Source organism: Gekko japonicus, unplaced genomic scaffold (genome assembly GCF_001447785.1).
Source record: "Gekko japonicus isolate JY-2015 unplaced genomic scaffold, Gekko_japonicus_V1.1 scaffold118, whole genome shotgun sequence".
NCBI lineage: Eukaryota > Metazoa > Chordata > Lepidosauria > Squamata > Gekkonidae > Gekko > Gekko japonicus.
In genome coordinates this window covers 638,889-658,763 of record NW_015168656.1, presented here as the reverse complement: position 1 = coordinate 658,763, position 19,875 = coordinate 638,889, and the positions used below count along the sequence as shown (strand labels likewise).

Below are 19,875 nucleotides of genomic sequence, written 5' to 3'. Positions count from 1 at the left end.
GGTCCCGGGAAACCTGCCAAGAGCTATGTTTAATGAGGACCATTGCTCCTTATCAGAGTTGGGCAGGGGCAAACAAGCCCTGAATGAGGCCAGAGGAAGATCCAGTGTTCTCCAAAGTTTCTCATTGTTCTGAGACCAGATAAACAGATGTGATCAGTGACATACTTGACTAGTGCAGAGGTACACCAATAGGAATGTGCAGAGTCAAATGATGCTCTGGTGATGCTACCTGCCTGACGCCAATTAGCGATTTTCCTCTGTGTAAACTATAAGTGATGTCATCTGGGGTATAAGACCTTCTGCCCTTCCTGGTTATGACAGTATACAGCTTGGCATTGCTGGGTGCTAAGGTATCCAGCCCTGTATCTCCTGTTTCTTGCAACAAACAGTTAATTATCTAATTCACTGGAATCCAACTGTGTGTCCCATATTCGACCCCGGGAGCACACAAGACACAGATTTGTGCTACAATGGTGAAATGCTATTTCAGAAAGTAGATAGATCAGAATAAGATTCAAGTATTTCATACCAAGGACCGGGGCTTTTGTTCTGGGGGGACGTGCCAGAACGGAGTTCTGGTGTGACATTGGGCGGCGTCCTCAGAGGCTGAGCCGCCTTTAGCCATCCTATTTGGGCATCCCTCTGTCGCCAGTGGTGACTTGGGTCTCCCCGCGGGTGTTGGAGCCGGGGTAGGCTGCTGCAGAGGAGGGAACTTGCCTCAGACGACGGGCAAGACAGAGGGTTTCCTCACCCTCTTGACCCGTTCTGGAATCTGGCTTTCAGTCCTGTAGGACACACAGCTTCTCTGCACCCTCTCTCTATCTTTACCGCCGGGGAGAGTTCGGTATAGCCAGTCCAGCCGCTCCTCATCAGCTGGTTCCTCTCCTCCTTTTATTACCCCCTCGGCTCCTGTTCCCACCCCTGTCCTGACCCCGCCCCCCTGTAAATGCCCAGACGCCATCCCTCCTGGCTCCTCCCTTCCATTTGTTTCCTGCCTCGGGATTTCGGACGTCTTCAGCTCTTCTATCCCACACGGGGCTGCACGCGCTCCTTCCTCCCTCTCCCAGGTCACAAACTTCCACGGCCGTTCCTCCGGAGGCCCGTCTCCGCCGCGCCACGCCTCTCTTCACTCGGGGTGAGTGCGTCGTGCTTGGTGGGGTGGGGGCCTCTTGGGACTCTGACACCGCCCGCTTCCTCTCCAGCCCCTCCTACGCCGCCCGTCTCTGCTCCCGGCGAGTCCGGGGGTTCCGGGAGGGCCCAGTCGAGACCGGGACATCTGGAACCTCTTCAACAAAATACTTTTTCGGTCGAGACCAGGACACTAGGTTCCCAGGACATTAAAGGCTTCTCTTTTTTGGGTGGCCTCTGGATCATTGTGATCCACCAGGCAGCTGGTATGCTCCCTCTTTAGAGTTCCAGCACCTCTTTAATAATAATTTTAAAAGCCCAGCCAGGGACCTATTATTAATACCATCATACAGGGTGGGAACAATTTATTTTTTCCATATTTAATTTACTTCCCCCCCCTTTCTCCCTCTCTTGTTCTCTTATCTTCCCCCTCCCTTCCTGTTTTCTCATTTTCTTACATTTGTTCTCCTTCTGTCATTTATGTTTTCAAACTTTTTGAAATGATACCCACTTCTAAAATTACTGTAGTTTTTGGGACTCACTTCTAAACTTACCATAGTTTTTTGATTGACTTGTAAAATTACTCAGTATTACTTCCCACCCATCCCAACCCCAACCAACATAAAATGCACAAATCTCCTATAAACACTGAACAAGTTTCTATTTTATTTTTCTGGTTTACTATTCATGAACTGATGTTCATAATTTGTAATATAATCAGTGGAATTGCTGCAAGTGCTCTATCTCTGTTTTCTCGCTGGAGGATGAGGGCTGACACACTATAACTAAAATGGTAACTCATTAAATTGATGTGGGTTTCTTATAAGTGGAGGTAAAATGTGGGAATATTTCTATGAAAATATTATTTGTTTCTGTTGTTTTAACCGTTTCTTTAGCTGCATTTTTTGAGACAGGATGCCGTGATTATGCATTATATTATAGCTCTAAACTAAATTGTTCAAGAATTCCATTTTCTACACATGCCTGCATAAATTCCTGCATATTTTTAAATTATCACTTCTTAATGATTAAGAAGGTCTTTTAAATTGCCAAGACCTTCTTCAAATACAAGACCTTCTGTCCCCATCCCTGGTCTGGTGGAACATGTTCCCACTTGAGATCAGGGCCCTGCGGGACCTTCTACTGTTCCGCAGGGCCTGTAAAATGGACCTGTTCCACCAGGCCTTTGGATGGGGCAGTGGGCATCCAATCAATTTGGCCTCCCTTGCTGAAGCTCTCCATCTCTATGCAGCCCAGACTGAGCAGGTTTTTAGTGTCCCAATGGATCCAGTTTCTGAGACTAAGGCTGCAATCAGACAGGTACTTTGATCCGTGGTCACTGCTTCTTCCGTCCAGATTTAAAGTGTTCATTCAGACAACAACATTGGGCTCCCAACCTCCAGCCATCAGCCTCCTGTCTTTACCCCCAAGTTTCCTGACCCCGCAGAAAGTCCGGTATTTGCTGAACCTACCGGCATTATTGTGGATCTGCTGATGTCTGATCAATCTCCCGTGCAATCAAGCCACCACAGAAGAACACCTTCCCTTCCATTTTGGTGCTATTTTTTTACTCTGTTTGCGATATGTGCATGACCACTTAAACACCAACGTGTATTATCAAACGAGGGCACTCCAGTGCTTTATTTCTTTTTGGGGACCATGAACACAAGGGGAGGTATCCTGCAATTTTCACAGCACTAGCCAGGTGATTGAAATTTTATTGAGGTTTGACATTAGTGCAAATAGACCCTGGGTAGATATCTATGGCAGCCATTTTTAGAAGAGGTAATTCTAGTTGGCGTTTCTGCGCATGTGAAAAAAATGAAGAATTCACATACATACATACATAAACCTTTATTGGCATAACACAGCGACAAGAGGGACAGTGAAACAATTAGAAAAATAAATAAACAAATTAATAGGTCATGGCAAATTACACCAAGCTGCCCCAACAAAGGATCATTTAGAAGCTTCTAAGAATTCAAGTAAGTGCCCATGTGTATGTGCAAACACAGAACTTTAAAAAACCTGCTGATCGTGCGCCCAGTGGTTGCCGCCCAGCAAAAGTCTAGACACTCAACCACGGAGTCAACACATGGTGAGGCAAGTAAGAGGGGAGCTGTCTGGTCAAGCTGCAGTGGAACAAAAATATCTAGATCAGGGGTGGACGAACTGTGGCTCGGGAGCCAGGTGTGGTTCTTTCAGACATTGTGTGGCTCCCGGCAAGGCAGCTGGGGAAGGGAAGGGGAGGCATGCCTCCCCAATTGGTCTTCCCTTCCCCAGCCAGTATTCCCCTCCCTGGGTAGGCTTGAGCTGTAGAGGGGGAGCAGAGAAAGAAAGCAACCAGCCAGCTTGGTTAAGGCATTTGTCTCCTTAAATCCCTTATCCAAGCCAAGCTGGCTGGCGTGGGGTCATGGAGGGGTTGGGAGAATACATTTGAAGTTAAAGTTGTTTTCTTTTCACCTCTTTCTTTCTCTCTTTCCCCCTCCCTCCCCCATCTATTTGCTTTCTTCCCACCTCTTTTCTTTCTTTTCACCTTCCCTTCTGTCTCTCTTTCCCCCTTTCTTCCTCCCTCTCCCGTCTATTTGCTTTCTTTCCACCTTTCTTTCTCTTTTTCTCTCCTTCTCCATTCCTTTCTTTCTTTCACTCTCTCTTCCTTCCCCTTTCCTCCCCATCTATTTGCTTTCTCTCTCTCTCTCTCTCTTTCTCTCTTTCTTTCTACCTATTTCATTCTTTCTTTCCACCTCTCTCTCTCTCTCTTAGACAAATAAATATGATTAGCAAACAAATATCATTGGACAAATAAATATCATTATCAATATTTGTTTTTACCCCTTTTGTATTTATTTTTGGCAGTTTCATTTAATGTTAGTAAATGCAAATTTGCATATTTTTCAATAAAAACGTGTGTCATATTTGTTCATGTCTTGTGGCTCTCAGACATGTGACGTTTATTCTACGTGGCTCTTACATTAAGCAAGTTTGGCCACCCCTGATCTAGATCAAATTAGAGCTGTGGCAGCAACCGGATAAGCTGCTCGTCTGACTGCAGCCTATTGCACTTTAATTGATAGTGCTACCTGTTTTAATTCATACTGTTTTAACTGTTTCGACTACTGAATTATTGTGTTTATATTATTTTATATTTTTGTTGTGATCCACCCTGAGCCCATTCGTGGGGAAGATGGAATAAAAGTAGAAATAAATAAATAAATACATATTTATTTATATACATACATACATACAGTGGAGGGGAGAAATCTGTTTGAAAGATGTTTGACTGGTGTCTTCAGTACAAATTTTAATGTCCAAATATAGCTGAAATCAGCTGTGCTTTAAATGCTTTTCACCTGCTTAAGAACAGCTTCTTGAAGTCTGCATCTGCTAATCTGAGGTTTGTTCTTTTCTACAGATATGCATCATTTTTCAATTATTTGGTTCTTAAAGTGTTTCCAGCTTTTTTATAAATATATCCCTAAAAGTGTGTGTGAGTACATGTGAGTGTGCATTTATATGTAGAACTGTCAAGAGCCAGCACTTGCAAGCTGACCTTCAGTGCCTGTTTGATATTCTGCCTTGCTGATTCTTTCCCTCTGTCTCTCCCTCCTCTTTCAGCTTTTAGTGGGAATTATTCAGGCTGCTGAACTGCCTGCATTAGATATGGGTGGTACATCTGATCCCTATGTGAAAGTGTACCTGCTTCCAGATAAGAAGAAGAAATACGAAACAAAAGTTCACAGGAAGACCCTTAACCCTGTCTTCAATGAGCAATTTACATTCAAGGTATTCTTTTGATAATTACATGGCACCTTTTCATTGTTTGCAATATATAGTCAAGGTTAATCCCATGCACCATCACAGAACTGAGTATGTCCTAGTTAATTGGTGACCCAAGGCACAATGGTTTTTTCTTTTACAGACATTTAGGAGATTGCCCATAATGAAAAATGTAGTTAAGGATTATTACCAGCATAATAATTCAGTTCTGAGCTCTGCAGCTGTACATCTTTTATGTATCTGGCCTTGATTCTGGAGTCTCTGAAATTGTCAGTACCTCACAATTCTGTACTATATCAATGGTTTTTTTAGAATTTCATGGTAGAACTTCCTTCCTGAAAGGGCATTTCAGGGGATCTAGCTCCTCATTGACCTTTTTGTGGATAGTTTATATCTGCTTTGGTTGGGACAGAACTGTGATGTGCTCCTCATTCTCATATCCATCTAAGTGAATGACTGCTGCATCTTCCACTTGTTGAAAATGCTAGGAGCTCAGTGCTGGGTTGCCTTTACTTTTCACTGCCCTTCGGGTTCCCAAGAAAACTTACTCAGAATTGAGTACAACCATTCTTTTCTCCCCCCCCCATTAATGTATAAACAAAGATAGCATGACATATTAATCTCTCTGTTAACAGTTGTGGCCATGATCCAGTGGTTCCAGTTCATATCTGTGTCATTCTACACATGTTGTTGCTTTTCCATTCTCTTCAGTGAGCAGGATTACAGTTTATGCAGTGACAGATTCTTCAGTGTTTATGAAATGCCGATCTTTGGAGAAGAGATAAGAGAGCCTTCTATGACAGTAGGGTTTTGAATTGTGCATTTGCTGTGCAGGCCTGTAGCTGGGAAGCTGACTAGAACAAGCAGAGAAACATAAATTGCTAGACACATAACATTTCCAGTACTCTGAGGTGTCAAAATGAAAAATTTGGGAAAGAAAAAATCTGGAGAATATCTAGGGGGTAAGGCTATATAATGAATGTTGTGCTCTCTTTCTCCTGATCCCTTCACCTCTGGATCTGATGTTATCTGACAGTAAACCTTTGTTACTACACCATAGTAATTCCAATGCCTATGCAATATTGGCTGAGGCGAAAGCAAATCAAGAGTGCTCTGTCTTTTCAAAATGTAAGGAATAGTTAATAATGCCTCCCAAACATACAGCCCAATTCCAGCAATGTAAAAGCTGCATAGCTGAACATACTTGGAAGGATTTTAGACTGAAATATTCACTGCACTTCAATAGCTATCGGCCGTTCCTTCTGTATGCTTAGTCTTATAATGACAGCTCTAGTTTAAAAGCAGGGACAATAGGAGATTCAGGCTATGTAATCACTCAACAAGAAAGAGATCCCTAGAGGCCACCACCACTACTGCAGACATAAGCTTGTTTTCTCTTGAAGATGTTCATAAAAATAATACTCCCCCCCCCCTTTTCAGGAGGCAGAGAAGGAAAAGTTCTTTACTTGAGTATATTGAAAATGAAACAGAAAAGAGAAGATAACCAGCATCTTCACTGTTCAAGAGAATAGATCAATAGAGTCAGTCAAGATGACCACAGTCCACCAAGTCCTGTAGCTTCTTTACCTTTAAATAGATTGAGACTGTGCCAATGCGGGCTTTAGTGGGTAGCTGCCAGTTGCCACTAGCCAGTTTTTCATGCAGACTTGGAAACTCCAGTGCGTCCAATTAATATGATCAGGTACACTACTCTTTCCTTTGACTCAGGGAAAGCACACTTCACAGGGAACAGTGTGTTTCATCAAAGAGAATGAACACTCTTCTGAAGTTTTGTGAAGCTCAGTGCATCCTTTGCATTCATATTTTATTATCAAAATGCCTCAGGAACATTTGTCACACTTAGCATGTCATGGCTAATGAGTTCAGGAGCAGCACATCTTGAAATGTGTCCTGTAGTATTTTGGCAAACATTTATGAGAATTGTCACTCTATGCATAATGGAGGTGCAGGTTAAGCGTTAAGCCTCTTTGCTCTTTTGTAATAACCATTTTTGGAGTGACCATGTGGGCAACAGAAACAGATAGAATCATAGAATGTTAAAGTTGGAAGGGACCTTGTAGGTCATCTAGCCCAACCCCCTGCACTTGGCAGGAGCATAGCTGAAATATAGCCCTAAAACATACCCGAACATCCAGTCCAACACTCTGTGTCACACAGTGGCCAGAAATACCAGTGCCATCAGGAGGTCCACCAGTGGGGCCAGGACATTAGAAGCCCTCCCACTGTTGACCCCCCCAAGCACCAAGAAGACAGAGCATCACTTGCCCCAGAGCCCCTATCTATACCTTGTGGCTAATAGCCACTGATGGACCTCTGCTCCATATGCTTATCTAATTCCCTTTTGAACCCATCCATGCTTGTAGCCGCCACCACTTTCTGTGACAGTGAATTCCATGTGTTAATCACTCTTTGGGTGAAGAAGTACTTCCTTTTATCCGTTCTAACCCGACCGCTCTGCAGTTTCATGGAGTGCCCACGAGTTCTTGTATTGTGAGAAAGGGAGAAAAGTACCTCTTTCTTTACCTGCTCTTTCCCATGCATAATCTTATAAACCTCGATCATGTCACCCCTCAGTCGTCTTTTCTCCAAGCTAAAGAGCCCTAAGCGCTTTAACCTTTCCTCATAGGGAAAGTGTTCCAACCCTTTTATCATTCGAGTTGCCCTTTTCCCAAAGCTATAATATCCTTTTTAAGGTGTGGTGACCAGAACTGCACACCTTAAAATTACAAATGAGGTCGCACCATTGATTTATATAGGGGCATTATGATATTGGCTGATCTGTTTTCAATACCCTTCCTAATAATCCCCAGCATAGCATTGGCCTTCTTTATTGCAGTCACACACTGTCTCGACATTTTCAGTGAGTTATCTACTACAACTCCAAGATCTCTCTCTTGATCAGTCTCTGCCAGTTCAGACCCCATCAATGTGTATTTATATTTAGGATTTTTGGCTCCAATGTGCATCACCTTGCACTTGGCCACATTGAACCCCATTTGCCATGTTGACGCCCACTTGCCCATCCTTGACAGATCCCTTTGGAGTGCCTCACAATCCTCACTGGTTTTCACCACCCTGAACAACTTTATATCATCCGCAAATTTAGCCACTTCACTGCTTACTCCCAACTCCAAATCATTAATGAACAAGTTAAAAAGCAGTGGACCAAGTACTGATCCCTGCGGTACCCCACTGCTTACCACCCTCCACTGAGAGAATTGCCCATTTATACTCACTCTCTGTCTTCTATTAATTAGCCAGTTTTTGATCCATAAAAGGACTTGTCTTTTTATCCCATGATTTTTGAGCTTACTTAGGAGCCTTTGATGAGGAACCTTACCAAAAATTCTTTCTCGTCTTATTTCCTGGAAGGATTTTAAAAAGAGAGAGAGAGATTGAGAAACACTGAGGCAAAGTCAGCTGCTAAGAAAATTTAATTGCTTTTAATTTATACATTTACAACTATGTGTATTAAAGGGTACAATATTAAAAGGAATTTCAGCTCTGGGGTTACACCTTGACTAGGATGCCATGAGAATGTGAATCTTCTTAAACCATTAGCATCAGAAAATAGAGTGCCATGCTGAATAAAGCATTTACCCAGAAGGGAGTCTTCAGGTAGTTCCGGGATGCTGCTGGAGGCTAAAGATTCTTATATGAGCAGCTTCTGTGACTTCAGGGCTGCTGCCACAGGTTGGCAAAGTGAAATGGCAACTTTAAGACTTCTGTGCCCATGTTAATTATGTACTTTGTGTCAAACTCACATAAGGGCTTCATAAGCACCCAGCTGTGTCTCTGAATATAAGGACAGATGGTAGTACAGCTAAAAATAAATTCCACTGTTGCTGAAATTATAATTTATTATTTTTGGGATAATATTAAAGGTCCTTCAGATGCCCTATTGTTGCCAACTCCACCCCCAACATACTGTGGATTGAATATTGTAAATAAATACAGTGCCAGGGGATAACAGTGATAACGATCTAATGATGCACTTTGTTAGATCTCGAGAATTTGTAGTAACCTATGCATTGCATCACATTTTTGGCATTGTTACCCAAATTATTATATTTAATTAATTAATTAATTAATTAATTAATTGGATTTCTTGACCAACCTTCCCCGCTTACACGGGGCTCAGGGCGGTTTAAATATAAATTATAAAACCAATTAAAACCACAAGCATACAATATTAAAAAACCAATGTACATATTTAAAACATTCCAAGAATAGATGGAATGTCTAGCATTCAGATTTTTGGGAGGGTGGGGGGAGGGTGGGAGGGTACCGGGCAGATGTAGGAAACCATTGCTGGCCTCAACCAAAGACATGGCATGCTTTGCGAAACTTTAATAGATTGGACAGGGTACGAATGTCATTTTGCAAAGAGTTCCACCAGGCTGGGACCAAGGCTGAGAAGGCCCTGGCCCTGGTCGAGGCCAGCTGGATATCTTTGTGGCCAGGAACCACCAGGAAATTCTTATCTGCTGATCTCAATGCCCTTCGAGGGACACATCAGGAGAGGTGGTCCCGAAGGTATGTAGGTCCCTGACTGTTAAGAGCTCTAAAGGTAAGCACCAAAACCTTGACTCTGATCCGGTGCTCCACTGGCAACCAATGCAGCTCGTGCAGCACTGGGTGGATATGTGTCCTCCATGGGGTCCCTGTGAGGACCTGCGCAGCTGCATTTTATACCAGTTGGAGCTTCCAGGTCAGCCTCAAGGGTAGCCCCTCAGATCTGAGCGGGGGTGCCCCTGCTCCCAAGCCCTGCCCCCAAGTGTGATCACCCACCTGGCCACCCCTCTCCCTCCCCTCCTGCCAGGTTTAAAGGGTTTCAGCTGATCAGTGGGGACCATGTGGCTCGCTGATCAGCTGGAGGTCCCTTTATATCTAGCAGGAGGGAGGGAGAGGACTGGTCGCAAGCCACATGCTCAGCTTGCAAAAAGATCCTTTAAAGGGTCTTTTTATGACCTGAGTGACGGGTGTGAAGCCTGCCACTGCAAGCCCCACCCCCAAGGGCAGCCGACCACTCGAGCACCCCTTTCCCTCCCCTCCTGGCAGATTTAAAAGACTTCAGCTGATTGGTGGGCCACATGGTCCCCATCGATCAGCTAAAGCCTTATAAATCTGGCAGGAGGGGAGGGAAAGGGGTGGTCGAGTGGTTGGTTGCCCTTGGGGGTAGGGCTTGGGGTGGCCCTGCCCACTCCCAGAATGCCCCCCAATCCCCCCACTGGAACAAGAAGGGGACCTGGCAACCCTACAAGGAGAAGTGTTCCTTTAGGGAGACTAAGAGGTTAGACAGGCAAATATTCAATGGCTGAATATTTTACGTGATGGAATGGGGGGGGGATCTTCCTGCCCAGCACTTGAGATAAGAGGGAAATAGCCTGGGCTATTGCTCATTATCTTAATTATTTGGGTCATTCATTAAGGCCAGATTATCAGGGAGAGGAGCCCCTAGGTCCTTGGCGCTAAAGGCCCTTCAGTTGACTCCGACTGGAGATGGGCTTTTGCATAGTTAATGGAGGAGCTGTCTTCACATTCCTTTCACACTTTCAGTGTGACTCACTGTCAATTTGATAGCAGTTTGATCCAGACTCCATTTTTGATTGCTAGGCCCATGCTAAGATATGCACATCTGCAGGGATCAAAAATGGCAGTCCCTGTGAGGGGGAGTCCCTGGAGGATCAGCATATAAAGGACAGTGAGAAATTGTCTTTAGTAGTATTGTTTTAAGATAGTTTTTATAAATGTTCATGATTTTGAAAAGTAAAATTTCTCAAAAACATTAACGTATGAGAAAATAGGGTAGAGTACTGATCAGAGTGTTGAACTAACATCTGGGAGACTGAGACTGAAAGCTTGGATGTATATGAGCATAAAAGTTAACAGGCAAGACTTCTTCCCTTTTATGTTAATTAATACAGCGTCAGGTCTTAAACCTGAAGAGCCCTTCATACCTTTCTAATAAGAAGGATTACTGGAAGAGAACTAGTATCGTACCTATTCTGTCAGTCTTTAAAAAAAAGAAAATGAAAACTAAATGGCCACAAACACAAGGGTTCACCGAGGACTGAGGTTTGGATAGGGTGCTGCCCCACATCGCTACTCTTTGTCATAAAGGATTGGAAGCACCTCTTGGGGAATAATTTTACTTTATTATTTTATGTAAGCCACCTTGGGGAGCCTTCTGGATCAAAAAATAAGATAGAAGTCAAATGAATAAATAAATGCAAATATTAAATGTTTGCATAGAACCGGCTCAATGCCCCAGTGACCCAAGCAGCTGTTCGAGGTGCCAAATCAGAGGGGTGTCAGTGGCACAGGCTAGCAGAGGCAGGGAGTGGGTACTGCTTTCACAGCCACAGGGGATCCAAGCCAAGTGTGTGCTGCTCCACTGGTTCCAAGGTGGGATGCTTCTGCCTTGGACCCAAGTAGGGGAGCAGAAGGGAAGGGGCTGCACCTACTGTGTATGGTCTCATCAGGTCCAAGGTGCTTCTGCAGCCAGCTTGGACCCAAGCTGGGCAGCAGAGGTACGGGTAAGGGTGCCCTTATACCTCTGGCACTGCTGCCTAGCTCAGATCCAAGACAGCCTCTGCAGCTCACCTTGAATTCTGTGAGGGAACATGGAAGGAGGGTCCTTGAGATGGCAAACATCTTGAGCCATCCCTGAAAGAACCAAAGTAAGGCCGATAGAAATGCTCAGACATTGTACTTCATTGAAATGTGGTTGTATAAAAAACCTAGTAGTGTTTAGAAAGATCTTTAGACGTTATTGGAAAAATAACAGGACGTTTATTAAAAGTCACCATGCCTCCAGCCCAAGTGCAGACATTTCCCCAGCAGAATGCAGAAGTGCTGCTTACTTCAGCTTGCATCACTTCCCATAAATATTAAAAGCATGACTAATGACCATTCTTCTAATCTAAAGCATCTGTCCTTAACACATCAGAACAGCTGGAAAATTAGCCAGAACCTAGCCTCCTGCTGTCAAGATTTATAGCAGTGTATCATGCCATAGGGTGAGTGTCAACATTCACAATGTAAAAGGTAAAACCAAGCCACTTCAAGAAAACTTCTAGTCCCTAATTACTCTGTGTCAGACATAGAAAGCCACTTCTTTGCTTTCCCATCAGTCTGCGTGCTACCTTTCCCCCGAGAATGACAGCATGATTTATCGAGAGAAACATACTGCAATATCAAAAACTCATGTATCTGTGGGACAAATAATTGGTCTTTAGCTTCAAGGTAGAGTCAGATGCTGAGAATGCATGGCAAAATCTCCAGCATGATAACTGAGCTTCTCCATAGTTCTATAGGATGTTTTCTAGTTTTACAAAACAGTACATGAAATGACTCTCAAGAAAATCTCATTGTTTTTTTCTTAGTTCAGTTTCCTGAGAATGACAGCTAATAAATCAAAGAAACGGATTTGCATTGTAGTGAAACCCTATTTACTGTGTAAACTACAGTACATGCTTTTCTCTCCCCCCCCCCCCTTAGGTGCCATATTCTGAACTGGGAGGAAAAACTTTAGTGATGTCGGTATATGACTTTGATCGCTTCTCCAAACATGATGTAATTGGGGAGTTCAAGGTGGCAATGAATACAGTGGATTTCGGTCATGTGACTGAAGAGTGGCGGGACTTGCAAAGTGCTGAAAAAGAAGAGGTAGGAAAAATAAGCTGACATAAATACATACATTCCTTCAGGGAATTGGGCCACCGGTGTTTTCTGTTTCATCGTAATCTGAGATTTTTAGAAATTTGAAAACTTTTTTTTTTAGAAATTGGAAAACATTTGTTTCTGGTAAACGCTGCTGTTTGAAAACTGGTGTATATTGGGTATCCTTTATTATTTCTTCTGATAATAATTCTTGCTCCTTTCTAGCTCAAAAAATTGCACCTGGATAATACTGAATGCTATTTATGATTGCAAATCTGGATTATTTGTGTACATCCCAATATTAACAGTGCTATCCTAAACTGAGTTCTAAATCCATTGTGGTCAATGGACTTCTTTACATGAGCTTGTAGCAATTTATCCCAAACTGGCCAGCAAACTGGTAAAGCCAGGGTAACTTTTTCTCAGCACTGATACAGCATTTGACGTGTTCTATAAAGATACCCTTATTTGTAAGAGCCAAAACAAGAAAGACCTCTGTCAATGGCATGATCTTACAAAGACTACAACATTGCGTATGGCTTGAGGTCAGTGGACTTAGAAGGGTATAACCCTGCTTAAGATGGCACTATAGTTTTGCCAACTGCAGTTACCTCACAATGATATCCACATTCTGCAAGCAAAAGCTTCCACTGCTGCTATAAGGCTAGGGCTGAGTGCAAAGAAAGGACATACATAAAGGGGGAGTGGAAAACCTTGTGTATAGCCATAGTTTTGCTTGCTGTGGTCTCTTTGGTTGTAGGAACTCCTGGCAAGTTTCGATCTCTTTGGTAGTAGGAACTCTTAGCAAGAACACGACAAGCAAAGCCTCTTTGGTTCTTTACTATGGACACTTGCCTTTCTTCTATTCATCCTTTGGATTATACATTACGAAAATGGAGAGGTGTACATTTGATTAATTTGCATCACTGTGTTTTTGGGAATACAGTTTTTGGGAAAGAACTTTGTGTTTTCAATTTTAGATTATTTTATACTACTGCCTGCTAATTCTAAATATCTTAGCCATGACCCAAAATAGTAGGCACAGAAGAGTAAATGAATATGCATATTTGTAGGTTGTTTATGTTGCTGGTAATTTTCTTTTCTCAAGGAAATTTTCTTTCCCCATCTTTGTTGTTCTTGTTGTTTATATGAGCTTGTAGCAATTTATCCCAAATTGGCTTGCAAACTGGTAAAGCCAGGCTAACTTTTTCTCAGAGTTGATATAGCATTTTACATGTTCTGTAAAGATACCCTTGTGTAGTCTGTAAGACTAAAGACTTCTTTCTTTGGCATGATCTTACAAAGTCTACCGCACTGAGTATGCCTTGAGTATTCATAGGCTACAGCATACTTCATGCGAAGCAATTTAAAAAGCTCAATTTGGTTAATCTTTGCATGGTACCCTGTTAATTTCGCGTAAGAAGGCACAAGCATAATTCTCATCATTCCGTTTGGGATCTCTGCCTGTCATACTAGTGCACATCTGTGCATTAAAATTTAATTCAGACACATTGAAGACAGTCATAGCTTCATTCCAGGTATAATGTATAAAGAAGATGGCTTCCACTGAAACAATAATCATCCTTTTGTGGGTAGATAATAAATGAAGCACAGTTTCTCTCCCCCTCTCCTCATTATGTGCTAAAGCCATTCAACTGAGGAGCCAATAAATGTGCCATTGTTTACATTAGCCAGGAAGCTGGATGAAATTTATTTTGATTGCTATTTGAGAAAACTTCTTGAAAGTAGTAACTTATTGTTAGAATGTTTTAGCATTTTCCCTTTAAAAATACAATTTCTTTAAAACTAAAACTAAGAGTTTTTTGTATCCATGTAGAATACTTTCTACATGGTGCTTCTCTAGAAGATTATTCAGAAACTTCAACCGTGCAAAACATGGTAGCCCATTTGTAATCAGTAGCCACCGCTTGAGACCACATTACACAAGTTGAAGTGTAGTGGGTTAGACGCATGTATAAACCACTGAGACGGATGTAGTGATCAGCATGGTTTACTGGTACACAACAAAGACAACCACTACTGGCCAGCTGGCCAACTATATACACACCTGGGGACACTCCCGTAGGTCCCGTTGGTGGGTTTAAATCTCCTGCCAAGGTCCTATTGGTTCCCAAGTGGAGAGACTAGGAGCCTAGTCCCCATTGTTCCTACAGAGTCAAGCTCTGGGGTATTTGCTGGCCCCTGGTGGCGGTCAGCGGACATAACACAAGTCCTGAAGTCTCTTCACTGGCTGCCTGTGTGTTTCCGTGTTCAATTTAAGTGTCGATGCTTACCTTTAAAGCCCTTCATGACCTGGGGCCCACATACTTGGAGGAACCTCTCTTCCAGTATAGCAACTCATGCAGCAATTGTGCTCCTCCCAACAGGGTTTTCTAGCAGTCTTTTCACTCTCAAGAATATGATTTGATACAGCCCAAGACTGGACCATTTCTGTTGCTGCTCTGCTGCTGTGGAGGGGATAAGGCATGGCCTTCCAGCAAGGCTGTAAAATAGAACTACTTAATTCTGCAGAAGCTCTTTTATATCCATTGGAGAAAATAGTTTGGAATTTAAAGCAGTTATGCTCAGTAGCAGTGACGCTGCAAAGGAGTTAGAATGTTTCCCACTGTATTGGGCTCAGTGTGGTACTAATAAAGAACTCTGTGGTTTTGGGGCTGTTTCTTCAGAGCCTGAAGCAAGGAGCAGAGCAGGGCTGCTTCCCCAGGAGCACGTGAGAGGTTGTTCCTGCCTCTACAAATCCCACCTACAAAGAGATCCACGGAGGCCACAGAGGTGGCTACTTCTTCCTGAGTTGGTCTTGATTTAGAAGCCTTCTGCCTCTGGGTCTTTGTTATTCTCCCCGTGAGAGAGTGGGATTTGAGTCATGGCTCTTGACACCACAGGAGTGTGGTATCATAAGAAGCACCGGCAGAATACTGACTCTGTGTGGTTGTAGGCTCTTTTGGCAGGAGGCCCTTCTTCACTTCTGTTCTCTGCTTGTGATTGTCAAGGTGTAGTGACAGTTTAGGACAAAACAAAACACAAAATGGGGGAGTGAGTCCTTAATGCCCAGAGTAATGAGTCCACCACCAGCTAGGGTTGCCAGGTCTTACCTGGCTGCCGGGGGGGTCTTCTTTCCTCAAATGATAGAGCATCCTCCCGCAACATGCCCTGTGCGATGACATCACCTGCAAGTGACGTCGTCGTACCAGGCACATTGGCCCGAACATGGCACTTTGGGAGCGGGGTTCCCACCGCCGGCCAGATGCAAGGCAAATGTGGGTTGATGAGCAGGAGATTCTGAATTAGAGCAAGGTATGAGAATAGATGGTCCTTGTAGTTCTGTCACTCTATGCTTAGATTATCAGTACTTGAGTGATATGAACTGCACTTTAATTATTCCGTTCCATGCGAAATTGTCTTTAGTTCATGGCTTACACAGGCTGACAATAAGCCATGCTTGTTTACAAAATCAAATGTCACACAGCTACCAGATACAATGCAGCATAGATTCAAGCGGAGATTGCTTGGGCCAGATGTGCAACAGTGGGCACGTGCTTGTCTTGTTAGTGCTCATCAGCACAGTACCACAACCTGGCCCACTAATTACAACAAAAGCATAATTAAAATAGACTTAAAAACCCTAAGCAACTGGATCCCATCCAAAATTCTACAACAAATGTAATTATGTTCAATTACTGTGAAGACATTTTATAACAGACTTCACTTTATTTTAATTGGCAAATGTAACATTTGTCATGGAAAGCCAAATTCACAGGCAATGTGTTCAGTTGTAATAATATGCATTGTTATGAAGCAATTTCACTTAATTTTTCTTACCATTTCATCAAGAGAAAGTATAAAGATTATAAAATTATTTTTAAAGTACTGGCAATTAAATGATGCAAAGCAAGCCTTTGAAATAGTCGTAACCTTTCAGTTGTAACCTTGAAAGAACAGATATTTCATTGTTCATTAATGACAGTTGTGACCTTTTACTTCATCTCCTAAAGTAATCTTACTCCATCTCTTCTGCAAGTCCTTATCTTGCTGCTCTTTGCATACTAGCATACTTTACGCACTTTCTGTACATAATAACACATACTTTTAATGAGCAAAATGTGACCACAGAGAATAAATAGACATCTGACAAGCTTTTGCACTCTCCATTGCTGACTAAAATTCTGTCTGTTTCCCACCACAATTCCTAAAAGGGTCAGGGTTGAAATCAAAGGATGGGATTTTAATGAGACATGAAAGGCTTCCCCTGAATCTCATGACCCAAACAAATTTGACAAACACCTTTACAGCATTTCCCATTCCCCCCCCACAAAAAAAACCCCCTAAAGGTGATGAATGTTAATGTTGGTAAAGTACTTTAAAGATCAAAAGTGCTATGTAGAGAGAGAGCTACACAAAGGGATCAAGAAAACAGATTATAGTAGAGTAGGGGGGACATCTACATTTATAGTCTTATCCAGCAGAACAGTACTGATGCTTTGGTAGAGGGCTTCAGTATATATATATATTTACAGTCCATAGCTTTCTGCAGAAAGCTATAAAATTAAAATGGGACATATTATAACCGACCATGCACATTTGCTTACCAGCTTATAAGTACAAAAACTGGTGTTTCATTGGGTACCTGAAAGCAAGCAAAATCTTGTAATAGAAAAGTATAGAACAGGTGTGTCGAACTCATTTGTTACGAGGGCCACTTCTGACATAAATGTCACTTTGTTGGGCTGGGCCATGTGTGCCATAAAACATAATGCCAGGCACTGGAGATATAAACTGTATAAAGGAGAGCAGCTGGTAAGCTCCGAGTTGTTGTATACTCACTGCAAGGCCCCATGAGCTGGGGAGCTGCAAAGGAAAACCCATATGGGTGGACTGGAGACCCGACAATGCAGCACTGGGCAGATGATCACAACTGGAGGGTCTCTGCCCACTCCCCCCCCCAGTAGTCTCCTGTTCCCTCCCTTGCACTGGTTGCTCGTGGGCCATATAAGAGCCCTGGATGGGCCAATTCTGGGCCCCGGGCCTTATGTTTGACACCCCTGGTGTAGAAGTAATAACAATCTATTAAAAGTAACACTGAGATGTATTACAGGGGCTATTCTGCTATCTAGAATGTACCCATAGCAAACTTTAATTTACAAAAGGCATAATGCAATAGGCAATTCATTTCAATGGCTTTGCACCAGAGAATTTCCTCACTGAATTGTGTTTGAAAGCAACAGAAAAAGATGCATTCCTGAAAAGGTTAAAGACAAAGCTCTGGGAGGAGCAGTCTAAGAAAGAGAAAGCTTAGTCATTTTCTTCACATTCCTCCTGCCAGTTTTTAAATGCCAATTTAGACCATGTCAGAGATTACCATAGTAACCATTTAGCCTCTTTTCAGATCTTGTTGTATTTTCACTTTAGTTTAACTACTTGCTGAACTGACATTTAAAGCACTTTGTACAGGAGGTACAATAGACAGGATTTATTTATTAAACACAAAGAAATAAATGTCTTGCACAAAGCCCAATAATGAAAAGAGTAGCAATTGGATTCTCATTGTAAATTGCTATAATGACTTTAGACAGGCTGTATAGTATAAGGAAATTCTTGATGTTGAATATTCTGTGGTGAATTTATTGAGAATGTACACTCCAGAATGAAAGACAGCTCTTCTGTCATAATTTATCTAAGAAAGGTATTGTATTAAGCAAGAAACACCGCATGACCAATGTTCCCTCTAAGCTATGGAGTCTTGTGAGCAAAAATTCTACTTTGTGAGCTATTGGCATTAAAGTTGTGAGCGAGCGATTCGGCTACTGCATAAATTAGTTTGCTCTGGAGCCATTCCTTCCTGAGCTAAGAGAAAAATCTGTGAGCCGGAGGCTAAAAAACTGTGAGCTAGCTCACACTAACTCAGCTTAGAGGGAACACTGCTCATGACTCTTAAAATGGTTATGCTAGATCAGACCAAAGTATATCTAGTCCAGCAGTGTGATTCCAGCACACAGGACCAGCACTGAACTGCACAGTCATATGCTTAGATAGAATGCATATCTTGAGCTAGAGAAAGTACTGCAAAGACTAAAAGGATGCTGACATGGTTACCATCACCAACCCAAGAAAGCCATAAAAAGGCTTCCTTTCAAAAGTGGGAGGTTTGCCTGAATGAGGGGACCAGATTTCAGAAGAGCAGAAGTTCTGGCAAAAAAAATGTATGTTACAAGCAGAGAGATCAAGAAGAGAATTCGAAGATCAAATTGCTTAAAACAAACAATCATTGTTCCTTAAAATATATCAGTAGCAGGAAAGTGACCATGGAGGCAGTTGGGCTGCTGGATAACAAAGGAGTGAAAGGGCTGTTTAAGAAAACGGAGAGATGACAGAGAAACTGAATGAATTCTTTGCATCTTTTTTCACTGTGGAAAATGTGGAGTATGTACCCATACTGGACCCACTGTTTTCAGGAAGGATGTCTGAAGAACTGAGCCCAAATGGATGTGATGACAGATGTTCTAGGGCTACTGGGGAAATTAAAATATGCCTACATCTCCAGGTCTGACTGACATACCCCCAAGGTTTGATTTTCTAACCAGTATATGTAACTCTTTTGCTAAAGTCAACATCCAGACACTGATTTTTTTTTTTAAGAGTCCAAAGTAGATACAGTAACTTACAGGCTAGGTAGGGTGATGAAATTCTAGGTAAATTAGAAGAAACTGTTAGACACAGAATTAATAAGCACATAGAGAAACAAAGATTGCTAAGGGAAACTCAGCATAGCTTCTGCAAAGGGAAGTCCTGCTGTCTAACCAGCCTTTCTGAGTTCTTTAAGAAGGTGAACTAGCATAGATAAGGGTGATCTGGCAGACATTATATACTTGGCATCCAAAAGGTACCTCATCGAAGACTCCTGAGTAATCATATAGAGAAGAGTCCTCTTATGAAATAAAAATTGATTAAATGACAAAAAGCAGATAGTAGGAAAAGCAAAGAGTAGTAATAAATAGACAGTTCTTTCAATGGAGAGAAGTGTGAAGATCCCACAAGGATTTGTACTGTGGCCATGCTATTTAGTTTGTTCATAAATGATCTGGAATTGGGAGCTAGCAGTGTAGTGACCAAATTTTTCAAGATGGTGAAAATAAGGTCTAACTGTGAATAGCCGCAAGAAAATATCCCTAAATTGGGTGAGTGAACAACCATGTGGCAAATGAAGTTCAATCTAGACAAGTATAAGGAGATGCATGTTGGAACAAAAAATCCCAACTGAAAATATGT

General features: G+C 42.4%; 1 protein-coding gene across 1 annotated transcript in view; it reads left to right on the top strand.

Moving 5' to 3' along the window:
* Positions 1 to 19,875, top strand: part of SYT1 (synaptotagmin 1) — a 261,220-nt gene that overhangs the window by 123,860 nt on the left and 117,485 nt on the right. The window contains exons 4-5 of the mRNA XM_015415210.1: positions 4,744 to 4,911; positions 12,430 to 12,597. Coding sequence (XP_015270696.1) covers positions 4,744 to 4,911; positions 12,430 to 12,597 — 336 coding nt within the window. The remainder of the gene's footprint in view (positions 1 to 4,743; positions 4,912 to 12,429; positions 12,598 to 19,875) is intronic.